Raw genomic sequence first — 17695 nt, forward strand, 5'->3', positions numbered from 1 at the left:
CATTAGTACAGAGTGTAGGGTTCAAATAATAACAGAGGAGAAGGCTGGGTGGGGTCTATACCACTAAACTAAGCAGATACATACTGGGATCTAGTGTATGTGATCGAGTGATGTCAACTGAACTGAATGGAGACAGCCCCTAGCGCTAAAGGCCTCACCATTAACTCTAACTTTGCTTGCAAGAAACAAGTTAATCAATAAAAAATAGGTAATAGTATGACCACTGCATCCCTCCAAAATAAGTCAGATAATATTTCACGAAAGTAAACGTTTAAAGAATAAAAAGAACAAACACTACTGAAGTCCTGCCTTCATTTTTACATCAATAAAAAAACAGTGCTCATAAACCATTTAGAAAGAGAGATGCTCAAAATAATGTCACAGTGAAGCCTCCTCAAAAGCATGTTCTGCAGCTGTTTACCAGAAGCATCACTTCATAACAAATATGCAAACACCATTAACCTTATTCAGATAAGAGGATGATCATGCAAACATAAAAATAACTACACTGGGATAGAGTGATTTTAAGGTATGTATCACTGTTAAAAAATTAAGTGCTTGGCATTAAGCTGACAAATTAGTCTTATTTGAATTCTAAGACTAAAATAATTTTCTTAGGTAAGGCAAACGTTTTGAGTAGAGATCTAACTATAAAGTTACTAGTTGATCCTGGCTTCCTGGGATGAAAAATAAGACTTGTGAAACAAAACTATTTCTAACCGTCTATAATTAAGACACACCCCTTAACTAATAATCCTTCAAATAAATTAAACAAAAGAAAACTCACGACCTGGATATCTATGTCTTAAAAACCTGGTTCTCGGCTTTGAAATGTACGTTATACAGCCTTTACTCTTATACATCTTCCAAGACACTCCAAGTCACAAGATGCATTCACATCTGACTTAGGCTTCAAGGGGACAAAACCAAACAGGAGTTAAGTTTATTTACCTTAGATTTCTTAAGTCAAGTGATTCCTGCTTGAATCTGCATGCATCAGGCTGAACACCAAAGCTGGCTACAAAGGACACTCTTCTGGCAGGAATATGTTTTTCTCTGGAATTCTGAATAGTCATTTTCAGATCATACACCACATGGGTGGAGACACTGACTGAGGCCTAACGTTCCACGGGTGTAAAGGGCTGTGATGGTGGCTCCTCTTTCAGTTTTTATATTTAAGGTAATTAGGATAAAACACCAAACCACTCGCTTGAAAGGGGCAATTGTGTTGTGCTGTTGTAGGTAGGGAAGTGGGTCTAATTTCAATCAACTACAACGACCTGTTTTTGGTTCTGGCCGCCGCCGCAGTGTACACCATATAAGGAACGACGATTAGTAAAGATACTTAACGATGCAGATGTGCCTGTTCCACTTTTCTGATGCATAAACAGATACAGGGGTAATGTTTTCAGTTTTTTTCCCTGGTGTTTTCAGCAAGCTCATTTGAACTACATAAGGCATTTCTCTTCTTTAAAAAGGTCTTCCCTTCTTTTGTGGATAACAGGTTTGCTTATCCAAGCAAATATTCTATTTGTGTCATTTAAAGATCTTCAAAAAATAATGCATTTATTTCATTCAATATGTAATATTTACATTTCACCAAGCACTAAATTACAAAAGAGCATCTGCACAAAGGCTGCAAAACACAGAGAAACATTATAAGATTACAAGATTTGCCTGCCATGGGGTTATATAATATTAAAATCACTCATTAAATGAGTAACAGGAAAAAAGTCTGGACAAAGTACCGGAAACTGAACTTAGATGAAAATCAGAATCCTTAAAAATTATTTTCTACATGAGCACTAATTATACTTAGAGTTCAGTAACACTGTAAACTAAAATATTTATTCTTTAAATTTTGATTTAACCAGAAGGCTATATAAAAAATGTTTTAAAATCGTTTAAAACAATTCAGTTTTAAATGCTGCATCACAGCAATTCCTTCTTAAGTTATTTACCTTGAACCAGGATCAGGATCCAGCAAAATGAACAAAACAAACCTAGATACGCTTTAACCTAGATATTTTCTCATTCTGCTCCTCCTTGATATCCGTAAAAATTCCCAGACAGCTTTTTAAAAATTAAAATAATGCATTTTTTTAAAACTGGGGGGAAAAAAGTGAGACCTCAGAGTAATGACATACTCTAACGCAAAAGACCAGTTTCGGAAGTAATGAACTAAACATGCTGCCTTACATTTTTTTAAAGCTATATCACAGCTGTAATGTATTTTTGCTTACACTTAAAAAGAAAAAAAAAAACAAACAGAGAAAATGCTTACCAGTTTATCTAAAGGCCAACTTACCTGTTCATTACTGATGCATGACTCAATCACTTTTCTATGATTCCTAATATTATCACTTAAACTTACTTATATTACTAAGGAAAACTATATAAGAAACTTAAAATAACTTCATCCAAAGGAAACAACCTAGAATAACCGTGCTTCCTGTGGTAATTCTTTCTTTCCTATCAACTCTTTCCTCATATTTCATGTCACATTTGGCCTGCATCAGGTTACTTTCTAACCTAATCTTGTAAAACATATTGTGAATCCTAAATTGTACCATTCCAACAAATAAATCTTGATAATGCTTATAGATTTGTGTAAATGCACAAATTCTGGAGAAAGAAGACACTCTTAATCAAGTCTGAATAAGAAAACCAGCTTTGATGTGTCCACCACTGTTGAGGCTGAGTGATCACAAAAACTCTGTAAGAAACTAGTAGCCTCCTGTTTGCCAACTTACAAACCAGGCCTCGCATGCTTCCTCTGATTCCATGTAAAATGCATCCTCCTAGAGGAAAAGGATGACGATTTTTGTGTTTAACTTTTTGGCCTCATCATAATGTCATTTATAGCAAGAGTTTTTTGGTGGGCTTGTTAACAAAGAACCAGCCTGACAGTCCTCACACAGTGGTAGCTGGCATTTGGTAACTAATGATTTGTTTGCCAAAATCCAACTGAGCAAACGTGGAGCTGTGACATTCATTTTCTAGAGCTGAACTTTGGAAACTTTCACATAAACTCTAAAGAACTTCAGTGCTGTCTTACACGTTCTGCCAAATGGCATTACCGAGAAAGAAGAATTTAATTTCTAGTCACAATCCACTGTTCTGCAGGCAGTATCTTACTATCCATTTTAATCTCGTTGAACTGGTCATATCCTTTTTAGACACCTTTCAATACTGAAGATCAGATCTCAAAAAAAAAAATATGTATATATATATATGTGTATATATATATATATGTATCAATTTTACTTTCTGGTCTCCCTGACAATGATCAGCCAACTCCAGTCACGTTATGTTTTATACTACAAGGACAATCTCTCACCATCCTCGGGATTATCAAAATCAACTTTCTTCAAGGTAGATCTTAACTGTAGATGTAAGAACCTAATACAAGATATCTAGCCCACTGGTCAAACCTTATCTTTTTTTTTTTTTTTTAAGCTTGGCTTTATAATACTTTGATGTACGCACAAAAAGTTAACAGTCTTTCCGAGACGGTTACCCCTTAAAACCCAGTGAGAATGAGACAGTGAGTCTCCCTGGGCACTTACTTAGTCAGCCCGATGTGAACAGTCTAGATCCGCTGGAAGATTAAACAAAATCGACGGCTCCGATTTCAAAAGAAAACTCACCATGTCTTTTTCATAGCCCTCGATTCACCATTTGCAATTGTAAAGTCAAAGGGCAGGCTGGGAGAAGGTACAGGGACGACTGCGGCCGTTCGGTAGTTTTCCTCCTCCCGCGGTGGGAACCACAGGGTTCAACACGGCTCACTTTCCCTAAGACCAAGCACCGTGACTGTTTAAGGCACAGAAGGGCTGGCCTCAGAGCTCCAAGTCCCAGGCCGGGGTCTGATCTTGCCTATCTCACGCTCGGCAAACCTGGGGGGAACCCCAAACTCCGGCAGCATCCTCACCAGTGGCTGCGCTCCCGGACGGCGCCCCCGGCGCCCCGGGTGCGGGAGTGCCCCGGACCGAGCCCGCGCCTGCGTCCCCCGCCTGCAGGCCGGGGTGGGGGGCGCCGGACCCCCTGGGAGGCCGGGGACCCCTGCTCCTTCCCGGCCCCCCTCCCCACTTCCCCGAACTCCGGGCGCAGCTGGCTGGGGGCGCGGGCACTCACCGCGATCATCACCGTGTCCTCTCCCTGAAACTTGCCGACGTACTTGTCGCCGGGGGTCACCTCGGACTCTTTGAGAGGTCTGAAGCGACACATCACTTTGATGTTGCACTCGGCCGGGTCCACCACCTAACTCGCCGCCGGGGCCGGAGGTCGGGAGCCACTCCCCGCCGCACAGGCTTGGAGGACGCGGGCCGCGCCGGGCTCGCAGGGCTCGCGGGGGCGGGCGGGGAGGCGGGGACCCCGGGGGCAGCGTGCGAGCCGGCACAGTCGCCCGCAGGCTCACTTCCGACCCATCATGGCAGCCATGGCAGCGACGCCGGACGGAGCGACGGCGGCTCTCAGCTTCTCCTCGCCGGCGGAGCAGGCTGCGGGGCTGCGGGGCTCTGGGGACCGGCACAGCAGCCTCTCCTTCCTCCTCCCAGAGAGCAGGCCGGGCCCAACGTCGGCTCGCCGGCTGCCACCCGTTTGCTCCCGAGGCCGCGGACGCCTGGTGGCCGGCGGGATAGGCGGCACAGGAGTCACAATGCGCACGCGCGGGAGTCACAATGCGCACGCGCGGGAGTCACAATGCGCACGCGCGGGAGTCACAATGCGCACGCGCGGGAGTCACAATGCGCACGCGCGGGAGTCACAATGCGCACGCGCGGAGTCGGCGACCCGGGGAACAATCCGCGGCTCCGCCGCCCATCCCGCCCCCGCACTTATTACTAATTGTTAAGTGAAGTTTTAACTCCCTTACACTGCCCTTCATCTGAATCAACACATACATTTTCTTCCCTTTATCTTCCCAATGTATTTCTATCACCATTTAAAATTTAGTATACAATAAAATAAACAAGTTCTTACTGTATAGCACAGGAAACCATATTCAATATCTTACAATAACCTAGAATGAAAAAAAATACGAAAATGAATGTATGTATATATACATATGAATGAACTATTATGCTGTACTCCAGAAATTGACACACATTGAAAACTGACTATACTTCAATTAAAAAGAAAGAACTTGAATAAAATTAGTATACAGTATTTGCATTCTAAGTGATTGTTACTCCTTGTTCTGCCCTCCAACTGGCCCTACCTCTCCTGGGCCTGATAGGAGAGGGCATGCTCAGATGAGAGCAGAAACAGCAGAAGGCAAGCCGAGGAGAGCACAGGAAGAGGAGAGCAAAGGACCAATTGAGGGCAGGCCCAGGAGAGGGCAGGACCATGTGAAGGCAGGCCCAGAAGTTGGCATGCCAGGAGAGGGCAGTCCTAGGAGTCAGCAGGCCCAGGAGAGGGCAGAAACAGTTGAGAGCAACACAAGGTGAAGGCTGGCCCAGAAGAGTGCAGGACCAGGTGAAGGCAGGCCCAGGAGAGGGTAGGCCCAGTCGAGGGCAGGCCCAGGAGAGGGCAGGCCCGGAGAGGGCAGGATCAGTTGAGGGCAGGCCCAGGGGAGAGCAAGATCAGTTGAGGGCAGGCCCAGGAGAGCTCAGGCCCAGTAGAGGGCAGGCCCAGGTGAAGTCAGGCCCAGGAGAAGGCAGGACCAGATGAGGGCAAGAACAGGAAATGGCAGGCGCAAGAGAGGGCAAGCCCAGTACAGGGCAGGACCACGATAGGGAAGGAACATGAGAGGGCAGGACCAGGTGAGGGCAGGCCCTGGAGAGGACAGGCTCAGGAGCAGGCATGTCCAGGAGAGGGCAGGCCTTGTGAGGATTGGCCCAGGTGAGGGCATGATCAGGAGAGGGCAGGTCCAGGAGAGGGCAGTCCCTGTTAAGGGCATGCCCAGGAGAGGGCCAGAATAGGTGAGGGTAGGTCCCAGTGAGGGCAGGTCCAGGAGAGGGCAGGCCCTGGTGAGGTTAGGCACAGTTGAGGGCAGGCTTAGGTGAGGGAAGGAATATGAGAGGACAGGACCAGGAGAAGTTAGACCTAGGAGACGGCAGGGCCAAGTGAGGGCAGGACCAGGAGAGGACAAACCCAGAATAGGGCAGGCCAAGCTGAGGGCAGAATCCTAACATGCGCTCACCTAGGCCTGCCCTCACATGGGCATGGCTCACATGGGCCTGCCCTCTACTGGGCCTGTCCTCTTCTGGGCCTGCCGTCTCCTGGGTCTGCCCTTTCCTGCTCCTGCCTTCTCCTGGAACTGCCCTCTCTTGGGCCTGCCCTCCCCTGGTCCTGCCCTCCCCTAGTCCTGCCTTCCCCTGGTCCTGCCCTCTCCTGGTCCTACCCTATACTGGTCCTACCCTGTGCTGAGCCTGCCTTCACCTGGACCTGACCGCATGTGGGCCTTTGCTCTCCTGGGCCAGCCCTGGTCCTCGGCCTCCCCTCACCTGGTCCTGTCCTCTCCAGGGCCAGCACTCTCCTGGCATTCCCTCCCCTGTGCCTGACCTCCCCTGGGTCTGCAGTCATCTGGGCCTGCGCTCTTATGTGCCTGCCATCTCCTGAGCCTGGCTTCACCTGGATCTGAACTCATGTGAGCCTTTGCTCACCTGGGCCATTCCTATCATGGACCTGCAGTCACCGGGGCCTGCACTCTTCTGGGACTATCGTCTCCTGGGCCAGCCTTGTCTGGGCCTCCCCTAACCTGGCCCTCTCCTCTGCAGGGCCAGCCCTCTCCTGGGCATTCCCTCCCATGTGCCTGACATCTCCTGGGCCTGTCTTCACCTGGGCCTGCCCTCTCTTGGTCCTGCACTCTCCTGGTCCTGCCATCTCCTGAGCCTGCCTTCACCTGGTCCTGACTTCATGTGGGCCTGCACTCTCCTGCGCCTGCCCTCTCATAGGCCTGCTCTCACGTGTTCCTGCCCTCTACTGGGCCTGCCCTTTTCTGGGCCTGCCGTCTCCTGGGTCTGCCCTATTCTGGTCCTGCAGACATCTGGGCCTGTCCTCGCCTGGTCCTACCTTCACTTGGCCCTTTCCTCACCAGGGCCTGCCCTTACCTGAGTCTTTTCTCACATGTGCCTGAACACACCTGGTCCTGCCCTCTCCTGGGCCTGCTCGCACCTGGACATGTTCTCAACTGTACCTGACCTCACCAGTGCCTGCCCTCACCTGGGCCTTTCCTCGCCAGTGCCTGCCCTCACCTGGGCATGTCCTCAACTGTGCCTGACCTCACCTGGGCTTGCCCTGTCCTGGGCCTCCCGCCACCTGGTCCTGACCTCTCTAGGGCCAGCCGTATCCTGGGCATTCCCTCCTCTGTGCCTGACCTCCCCTGGGCCTGCGTTCATCTGGGACTGCCCTCTCCTGAGCCTTCCTTCACCTTGTCATGACCTCGTGTGTGCATGTGCTCTCTTGGGCCACTCCTACCCTGGCCCTGCAATCACCTGGGCCTGCACTCTCCTGGGACTACCATCTACTGGGCCAGCCCTGGCCTGGGCCTCCCCCAACCTAGTCCTGTCCTCTCCAAGGCAAGCCCTCTCCTGGGCCTGCCCTCTCCAGGTCCAGCCCTCTTCATGGCCTGCAGTCGGCTGGGCCTGCCCTCAGTGGGGCCTGCCCTCTCCTGTGCCTGCCCTCTCCGGGTCCTGCCCTCTCCTGGAACTGCCCTCTCTTGGTCATGCATTCTCCAGGTCCTGCCCTCTCAGATCCTGCCCTCTACTGGTCCTACCCTCTGCTGAGCCTGCCTTCACCTGGACCTGACCTCATGTGGGCCTTTGTTCTCCTGGGCCAGCCCTGTCTTGGGCCATCCCTCACATGGTCCTGTTCTCACCAGGGCCAGCCCTCTCCTGGGCATTTCCTCCCCTGTTCCTGACCTCACCTGGGCCTGCCCTCTCCTAGGTCTGCTCTGTCCTGGGCCTGCAGACACCTGGGTCTGCCTTCTCCTGGGCCTGCCTTCACCTGGTGGTGCTCTCACCTGTTCCTGCTCTCACGTGGGCCTGCCCTCTCCTGGACCTGCCCTCTCCTGATCATGCCCTCACCTGGGCCAATCCTCACAAGGCTGCCCTCTCCTGGACATGCCTGCTCCTGAGCCTGGCTCTCCTGGGCCTTCCCTCTCCTGGGCCTGCCCTCACCTGGTCCTGCCCTCTCATGTTCCTTCCCTATCCTGGTCCTGCCCTGTACTGGGCTTGCCCTCTCTTGCGCCTGCCATTTCCTGTTCTTGCCCTCAGTTGGTCCTGCCCTCCCCTGGGCCTGCCCTCATCTGGTCCTGCCCTCTCATGTTCCTTCCCTATCCTGGTCCTGCCCTGTACTGGGCTTGCCCTCTCTTGCGCCTGCCATTTCCTGTTCTTGCCCTCAGTTGGTCCTGCCCTCCCCTGGGCCTGCCCTCATCTGGTCCTGCCCTCTCTTGGGCCTGTCCTCACCTGGGCGTGCCCTCTCCTTGGCCTGCCCTCGACTGGGCCTGCAATTTCCTATTCTTGCCCTCAGTTCTTCCTTCCCTCCCCTGGTCCTGCCCTCCCCTGGGCCTGCCCTCATCTGCTCCTGCCCTCTGCTGGGCCTGCCCTCACCTGGGTCTGTCCTCACCTGGTCCTGCCCTCTCCTGGGCCTCCCCTCTCATGGGGAAATGGCTCAAATGGTGATTGTCCTAGAATATGTGTCCTCTCGATACAGCTTCCTGTTTGCACTTACCATGCGGATGCCTGGCTCTTCCCACCTAGGACATTGGGCCGGAAAGTGGGCACCACACTGAGATACCGGTGAAAACAACTGTATCATCACCATCTCTACCTTCCTGATGCAAATGGTGATAATGCTACTTCCTTGGTATAACACAAAAAACATCAGAAACTGAGTGATGATACCAGCAAGGGGTCATGAGAAGAAACCAACGAATATTGTTTAAGATTATCTTCATTTGAAATAAAAAAAGCAAATAAAGTACTCCAACCCAGATCTCGTAGAAAGCTCAGCTCTTCACAACTGCCTTTTTGCCTCTAGTGGGTTCTGAATTTTTTAAACTTTAAAATCTCAAGTCCCCACAAGAACCGATCATTAAGATGTGTAAAGGATTCCCCTACCTATGCTTTTTTATTTTCATTGTTGCTATTTTAAAACCTGGGACACATTAGAATGACGAAGGTTTGATAAAAACCTTGATTAACTCCCAGGGAGCTTGATTGGAAAGGAAAAAACTACAGAGATATGGTTGACTTGAGAGGGAGGGTGAAAAAAAGGAAAAGAAACATTATTTCGGAGAGTGCCTCCCCATTCCACCTTTCCAGTTTCTCTTCTGAAAAGACAGACATTTTCTCCATATTGAATAAAGGTTGGTTTCTCTTTCCATTACAGCCCCCACCCTCACCCAACCCCAACAAACCCAGTATATTTCCATTCTGCTGTGTTTTTGTGCTACTCAACATGCCATTAACTGTAAGATTTACTCCTCAGCAGGCAAGCTGGAAGATGCTAAAGCCAATAAAAACTGCTCTCTGGGACTCCAACTATGAAGAGTTTGGAGCTCTGCTTAGTATTCGGATGAAGGGAGGGCTGGAGAAGGAGGAAGGCTGTGATAGTGAAAACCACTGCTGCTTAGAGAACCAGACAGCTCTGCGCTCTGCACCTAATGTGCCGGAGGATCAGCCCTGTTCATAGCCCATTTGTGGCCAAGGATGAGTCTGCTCTCTGTGTGTGGGTGGGTGTGCGTGTGCGTGTGCATGTGCGTGTTTTCATCTTTTAAACCACCAGCTCTAACACAGCATCTTCAGCGGCTCTCCACACTACTGTTTATTAAAAACAGAACATCCATACACATCCCTTACAACTTCCTTAGCCCGGTGCTCTTTCTCTGCCTGATGATCAGTCTCTCTCAGAAAGCATTCAACTTGCCCACACAGCTCCAGCCCTGGTTAATCCCCGCTGCACATCCTGTACATTACTGTTAGGGAGCAAGTACTGGGCTAATTTCGTCACCCACCAGCCACCCACACATGTTCTACAACTGAACATGTTTGGGCCTCTGCCTTAAAGATAAAACAAGGAGAAAACAGGCAGGCTGCAGACAATTCCCATGACCACTTTCCTAAAAAGTTGCTGGGTTTTAATTCTTTGATCATTCTGTTTCCCCCTCCTCCAAGCACTCACTAGCAACGATTGCTTCAAGGAAAAGAAATAGTGTGCTATAAACCTCTCTGCATGGTGAGTTTGGGGTGATTTAAGATACACCCTTCAAAATGCATACCTTTCATACACAGATTTTTCCCAAAGCCCTGCTTTCCTGAGAGGGGGATTACTGAAGCTTCCCTGACCCCCCCCCACTCCACCCAGGGGATGGCTGATTCCTTGTTAATTCTTGCCTTAGGTTTTGTCCCTCCTTCCTTCAAATATCAGACACCCTCCCCCCCCCCCCGCACACACACCACAACCGGATTACTGAGGCACACAGCTCGGCAGGGAGAGTTTACTGCTAAATTAATAGCGAAATAAAAACACCTCTTTGAATTTGTCACCTCCCTTCTTTTCAGACGGCTGCGCTCCTGCTACTCTGTCCCGGAGCGGAGGAGAAGACCGTCTCCGCTTAGTATTTTCAGCACCACGGCGATGGACAGCACCCTAGGTCCCCGGCCGGCGGAGAGCCCGCCAGTCAGCTGGGCGTCCCAGGCTCGGCGGGTGCAGCCGTCCCTATCCCAATCTCTTAGTCGCTGTACCAAAAAATCCAAGCCCCGTTTTCCCTCGATCCTGTCTTTCTCTTCTTCTGCTCCCGCTGCTCTCCCCACGGCACCGTGTCTATTAGCTCCTTGCCCAAAACCCAGCCTTGCCCCAGCGAGCAGCTCCCCACGCACCCCAGTCCTGGTCTCCGCTGCCCGAGCGCCTGTCTCCTCGGCGTCCGCCTGAGGCTCCCTGTCGCGCCGTCTCCCGCTCGTTCACTCGTCGCCCGCTCCTTCTCCCCGGCAAAGTTGTGCATGCCTGTGAACCTGTCCTTCAGAACCGTAAGCTCGTAGATCGTGCCGAACTCCTGGAAGAGAGGTTTGAGGTCCTTCTCATCCAGGTTGCGGGGGATCTGCCCAATGAACAGCTTGATGGCATCATGGTCCTTCATGGGAATGGTCGACGGGTTCCCCGGGCTGTGGCTTAATCCGTTCATGTGCCCGGCGCTGCCCGGGCTGCTGCTGAGCCCGTTGGTACCGAGGCTCGCTTTGTTAGCCTGTCCGTTTGCTAACGTGGTCATCTTTATATACACAGAGAAAATCTTCTTTCCTTTTATTCTTTCTCAATCGCACTCTCGCTCCTCTCCCTCACAAGCTCGCTCGCGCTCACACACGCACACGCATACACACACTCGGGTTCTCTCCCCCTCGGTTTCTCTACACTTCGCTCTCCTCGCGCTCTCTCTCCTCCACCCCCCCCCCCCCTTTCGGTCTGATCTGATATTTTTTTCTTTTTTTTTTTTTTCTTTTTTCTTTTCTTCTTCTTCCCCCTCCTCCTCCTCCTCCCCCCCCTCCTCTCTTTTTTACATTGAGCAGGCAGGATCCCTGTCCTTTCCGTTTAAACAGGCTGGACCGGCTCAAGTTTCCAGTCAGACTAGGGGTGGGGGCGGCGAGTGTGCGCTCGCGGAGGAGTGGGGCACGGGGCTGGGAGAGGGTGAGATTCGAAAGGGGGTGCTCCGCGCGGCGGGCGGCGAGTGGCGGTGGTACAGTCAGTGACAGCCCCCGGCTATAAATAGCGCCAGGCTTATGGCTCTTGGCAAGGCGCTGAGATTCCGGGCCCGGCAGCCGCAGGGAGCGGGTGCCTGTTAGGAACCAGGCTGCTGGCCTCCTCTTTGCCTTTTGGGGGTTCTTTTTGTATTAGTAGCAGGTGCAACTTTTTGTATTTTAAAAACATTGATTTTAATTTTCGTGTGGGTATGTAGGGGGACGTTATCCACCGATACGCGCTCTATTAGGGCGCCAGGCGGGCGAAGCAAAGGCAGGGATGGCGGGCGGGGCGGCGGCGAAGGTGGAATGGGCGCTTTTTTCTCCCATCTGGTTCCCTTTATTTATTTATTTAGACTAGAAAAAGCGAGCCGGCTTGGAGGAAGTCCGCCCAGCGATCCGAGTGCGCATTGATCAGCGTCGAGAGAAAAAAAGCTGCATAAATACATATTGTGTGGATAAATCTATAGACAAGAGCTCTCTCTTGCGCGCTCTCTCCGTCTCTCTCTGCTTTTTCCCTCCTCGCATCCCCAACCTGCCCGAGCAGCCCCAAATCTTCGCCTCCCTCACGGCATCTACCGCCACCCGAGCCACCTGGGAGGACGGGTCTGCGGAGCAGTTGGGCAGCTTTGAGGGGACGAGCATAGAGATTCGAGGCCTGACCCTCGTCCCAGCCCGTCTCCGAAGGCTAGAGGTGGGTGTTTCCGTCCCGGACGGCCTCCCAGCCCCGAAGCGCGGTGGCTGGAACCGCAGGCGGCTGGCGGGAGGAAGGTAGGAGCCGGGCTCCTCGGCCCGCTCGCCCTGCAGCGACGGAGATAGGTTCTGGGCGCGGTGGCTGGTGAGCTAAGTGCAAAGGACTGGCTTGATTTTGCCCTTGTCTGCTTTACTGGTTCAAACTGAAAAAAACAAAAAAAAATTTTTTTTTTCTAAATCCACCATCAAAGAAATAAAGCCTCCGAATTGCTCTCCGGGCTCTGGCCGGACGCAGGCTCCAGACTCCAGCTGTGTGCGCTGTCCCCTCGGGCTTCGTTTGCAGCACCTCCCGCTCCAAAGTGCGAGGCTAGGAGTCGAGTCTGCAGGCGAGAGCCGAGTCCCCCCGCCCGGTCCCGCACTCCGCCAGATTCCCCGGCAGGCCCGCCGGGAGCCAAAAGGTCTGCTGCGCGGGAGAGGGAGTGGCTGGCGCGGGAGCCGGGTTCAAGCAGCCCCGCCCCTGGGGGCGAATGCTGTAGTGAACTTGGCTTGGGAGAGCTAATTTTCCTTTTAGTGATATTTACCCGCACTCCATCCTTTCCCACGTTTACTTTTCCAGGGCAGCCTCTTCTCGTCTTCAGAAGCCAGGCAAATTAAAATAAGGCTCCAGCTCCCTTGCATGATGCGGGGCAAAGCTGCTGGCCTGACCCTGGCCGGGTGACTACTGGCCCCTGTTGGGTGTTCTGGGTTTCTCTCTTCTTGCCCTGGGATTGCGTGAAGTTACTAGACGATATGTTTAAAATTTTATTTAAAGAAATGAGACCCCAGCTGCCTGAAAACAGAGACTAAGCCCGTTTGTTACCACCACAACGCCTAGCTCTCCAGCGCCAGGAGGAGGCCAGAAGAGGCCCTGAGTTTCAGCCCTGAGCCCACCCGGGACACCTCTTCCTGAGGATCCGGGGCCCAAACCAAACAGCAAGTACAATTCTGAGAACCGTGGAACTTCGTCCTTTCATTTTAAGACACTCCTGCCTTTGATGGAATCGTATATAAGTATAGTTGATTCATAACTCGGTCCAGGGCTTACATTATCCAGTGTTATATGATGGTGTAAGAAACACCCAAGTTTAGGGAATTGAACAGAAATGCACACACAGAGAGAGCCTCTCTGCCATGTGGCTGTGGTCTTGGTGTGCCTGGGAAGACCTGTGATCAGGCGGCATGTCCCTGGAAGGCAGGCACATGGATGGTTTGAGCTGATGGCTTTGAGGTGTGTGCAAATGTCTTGTCAGGATGGTGGGGGCTTATGTGGATGCAGTGTGGATGTGTACATAGACCCCATTTGTATCTACACTCTGCCAGTGTGTGTGTGTGTGTGTGTGTGTGTTCACACCCACCAGGCTGAACCCTCCCCCTCCCCTTTCCCTCAGGACTTGTCAGCAGAGGCCAATAACTTTGTTCGAAACATCTCGAACATCATCTTGGGGCACTGACACTTACCTCCCAGGATCTCACAGTGGAGAGGAATATAGTTTCTGCCATAACAGGGAAGTTTAGGAGAGTAATTCCTCCTTGAGGGCTCTTTTTCTCCCTGCCTCCTATCCCCCAAAGCCATGTGAGAACAAGAGGAAATGAAGAAAGTGAGCTGAGGGGTGGTGCTGACGAAGGAGGGACCTGCACAGGGGAAGGGGCTGAGGTTCCCCAGCCACTGCTTTCAGACACCACCCCAGACCCTCCCCACAAGGTCCAAGTAGATTATTCACAGGTGTTTCTGTATTCATATTATTATTAATAATAAAAGCCAGTACATACATAAAGGCAGTCCTGGGCAGGAGTGAGTGGGAGAGTGGAGTTGTTAGTGAAAGGAGGCATCTGGTTAATTCCGATGCCTGCAAAACCTCCTTCATAGGATATGGGTCTAACTGTCTCCAGGGCAGTGCCTTGGCCCCCTGCACCAGGGTCCCCTCCCTGTGTCTCACCACGAATAGACCTACAGCTATGGCAAGGTTCTACTTCCTTTGGGGAGATTCCTCACTGTCCCCTCTCTCCGACTTGAGGATGACTTATTTTGGATCTGGGCTGTCTCTCCTTCGGGAGTAACGCTTTTCTTACCTCGGTCGGTGTGTGGTGAAATACCCCGCCTCCTCCCAGCTTGCGGGCAGAAACGGCTGTTGCCCAGGCATGCACTCTTAAAGGCGCAGTGCGGGCTCGCGGAGGCTCCCGTCGCTGCCACAGTTGAGTGTTAGGAATAGAATAACATGGACAGGCGTCTCAACATAATGCCAAAGAGGCGCTGGACCCCTGAGAAGATAGTGAGGAGCATGGTTAGGTTGGCACTTCGGTCTCTTTGCCCTTCATAGTCCAGAAAGACTCGAGTTAAATATTTTTTAACCTTAGATCATCAAAGAGAAATGTAATTAGGGGAAGATGGGAGCAAAGTATTACTCACTGTGACATTTAAACAGATTTAAAACTTTTTCCTAAAGTGCCACTTCATGGCCACAATGGTTCCATCCACCGAGAGGGAGAAGGCTGGCCAGTGGCCGTCGGGGCTGGGAACAATGGCTTCTCATTTGCTCTCTGCATCTGGGGTTTGCAATTTGTTGCTGATTCACCTTTAAGGGTGTAAGGAGCCCCATGCGGTGGGATCTCGGCTCAGGTGGTGTAGTTGTGCGAGCCTCTCCGTTGCTACCTGCCCTTCCCTTCCCTTTTCCTCTCTTCTTCAAGGAGGGAGGAGGCCCTCTTTGTGCTCCATTTCCCTCCGGCTGAGCCACCATCACTCCCTTCCCTCTGGTACCCAGTGAACCACATCCCGCAGCCCTGGCCATGGCCCCATCCTCTCAGACCTCTCCTGCCTGTGAATCTCTCTGTCTAGACTGTGAACTGGTGGAGGGCAGGGGCTAAGTAACCTGGCCCCTCTTCTCTGCAGCCACCCTTGACAGGTGTGGGCATACAATAGATGCTCAGGATGGAGTTTCTAGACACCAATTTCTAATCTGACTTTGAGGCTCCATGCTGTATTCATTCAAATGGACTCTAAGGATGGGGAGTTGCACAGTCCCAGGCAGACTCTCCAGAAGGAGTTCAGAGTCCAGGATGAGAACAAGCAGTTTAGAACCCACACAGCAGCTTGGCTTAGAGGTACCGCCACTCACTCATTCTTGCATTGATCCAGCCCTTCCAGTCTCCCACTGGAAGCAGCAGAGAAAGGACAGGCCTGGGAACAACCCGGCTGTCTCATTGGAGAGACCAAGGTCACACAAGTGAAAAGGGAGCAGCAAACAGCAGCAGACGGTTAAATGTCCTCCAGGGCTGAGGGGTTCCACATCCGCCTGCGAGAAAGCAGACAACGTGTGATGATCTGTGATGGGGGTAGCAGCTCTGAGGAGACAGGAGCCCTGCTGAAGGCAGGATGCAGAAGTGGGTAGGTGGCCAGAGACCTGGGTGATGGCTGGGCCTCAGGGCCAGGAAGGCAAGAAGCATCTGGTTCTCTAAGGTTTTGTTGAGAACAAGCTGGAAAACATAGCTGTGATCTGCGCGGGGCTCCCCTAAAAGAGACCAGACTTCCAATTAAAGTCTTTCTGGAGTGACTGCTCTGCCCAGCCCTGCAGAGGGCAGTGAGGGGAGGCTGGAGGAGGGGAGGGGGAGAGAGAGAGGGAGAGAGACTCGCTTGCTGTAGAGAGCTCATGTGTTGTTTGGGCAGAGAGCGACTCAGAGATCTGAGTGACCACACAAGGGCACGGACCAACCAAGGGGCAGAGTGAAAGCTGCTGGAGATTTGTGCCATGGGACCCCAGAGAAGTGGCTCGTGTGGGCAGCGGCACCCAGGGGAGGCTATCTGGTGGAGAGAGCTCTGCTCTGACCCTGCAGGAAGGGGTGGGGCAGCGTGGGAAGAGAGGAGAGAGGTGGAGGCAGTGGGCTCTCCAGTGATGGTGAAGAGGAGGAGGCTCCTGGGTGGAGGTGGGTAGGGTGGGCAAGAGGAGGCTTTGAAGGCAGCCTTGGAAGTCTGTTTCTCCTCTTCTCCACAATCCCAGGGCTTCTCTGTCCTTGAATAATTTGGAAAGGTTTAGTGATATAAGGAAAAATAATTGAGGTGGGAAAGAAAAGAAAAACAGTGCTTGCCTTCTTTCAGTTAATTAGCAGCCTCCTGCCACCCAGAGCACACGGTGCAAGGGCTCCCCTGTGCTGTCCAGAGCCCACAGGAGGCCTGGCTGGGGGAGCAGGCCCTTAGGGGCAGGATGCTGTGTGTTTTGAGAAACCCAGGGGCCCTCAGAAGGGACTGGGCTGCCTCCTGGGGCTCAGACAAATGCTAGGGCTGGTGAGGGAGGGGCCCCCGGGCCTGTTTCTTGGCTGGCTGGGCCTGAGAGACACATGGCCTTGGTCTTGTGGAGGGAGCTCCTGGGCCCTGGGCAGCAGTGGGAACCGCTCTGGGGAGCATCTGGGCCTTTGAGTCAGCATGGGTGTGCCCTCTAGACTCCTGTTCCAGGCTGTCATGCCACCCTGGGCTTTGCCTCACTTTTGCTGAAGGTGGGCAGGAAATGGAAAGGCAGGATAAAGGGATCTGGAGTGGCAGCCCAAGCATCCTGCGTCCTGCATCCTGCATCCTGCGTGTGGGGCTCGGTGAGTTTGAACTCATGGGGAGGCACCTGAGTCATGGCTTTCCTGGGTCTCAGCTTTCTCCTCTGTAAAATGGAGACTGGTCCTTTCTTGCCCCTCCTTTCCTTCCTCACATCACATCCAAGAAGGTGAGACAGTGCTGTAGCTGAGAAGCTGACTCACGGTTCTCATGTAAAAATTACTAAGGTGAGAGTAGGGACTGAGGGTCAAAATGGGCTACAAAAGGGTGTAAATAAAGTTAACTTATTTGAACTGAAAGGTTAGGAATTTACTGCTTATTTTTCACAGAGAATTTACATTTTTTAAAAAGGGGCCAGCCCGGGCCAGGCAGCGCTCAGTCCAACAGAAGCAGGTGCCTGCCGCTGCATTTAGGCAAAGCTGGCTTCACGGCTGGCCTCTCCCACTTACTAACTCTGTGACCTTGGACAGGTTCTTTAATCTCTCTGTGGCTCAGGTCCTCGTTTGTAGACTAGGAAGAGGAAGGGCTACCTTGCAGAGTCGTTGTGAGGATTAAATGGGTAGACGCGGGCGAAGTGGGTAGACCAGTGTCTGGCCAGCCAGCGTTGTCAGAGCTCCACTGATGGGCCCTGGGGGGCTGAGGGGCTGGCCCAGGCCCCTCCCACTTCCTACACAGGAGGAGGTGAGGCCCCCTCCAGCTGGGGTCTGAGTTGGACCCGCAGTGGGCGCCCTCACCTGCTGCACGAGTGCTTCTC

At 52.0% G+C, this 17695-nt stretch overlaps 1 protein-coding gene and 1 pseudogene across 10 annotated transcripts in view; one reads left to right on the forward strand and one right to left on the reverse strand.

Annotated features, from left to right (window-relative positions):
* The window catches only part of LOC105084153 (kinesin-1 heavy chain), a 46061-nt gene extending 41401 nt beyond the window's left edge, over positions 1 to 4660 (reverse strand). For 7 of the 10 annotated variants that reach the window (XR_012504126.1, XR_012504130.1, XR_012504131.1 and 4 more), the window contains exon 1: positions 4138 to 4660. Coding sequence is in view for 1 of the 10 variants with exons in the window: in XM_074358034.1 (XP_074214135.1) it covers positions 4138 to 4230 (93 nt within the window). In the remaining 9 variants the exon portion in view is untranslated. Of the gene's footprint in view, positions 1 to 3650; positions 3798 to 4137 lie in introns of all 10 variants that reach the window. The other 3 variants (XR_012504129.1, XR_012504133.1, XR_012504132.1) reach the window with 1 other exon arrangement.
* A 7295-nt stretch (positions 4661 to 11955) lies between these two features.
* Positions 11956 to 17695, forward strand: part of LOC123614468 (histone-lysine N-methyltransferase SUV39H2-like) — a 113023-nt pseudogene continuing 107283 nt past the window's right edge.

Source organism: Camelus bactrianus, chromosome 35, assembly GCF_048773025.1.
Source record: "Camelus bactrianus isolate YW-2024 breed Bactrian camel chromosome 35, ASM4877302v1, whole genome shotgun sequence".
NCBI lineage: Eukaryota > Metazoa > Chordata > Mammalia > Artiodactyla > Camelidae > Camelus > Camelus bactrianus.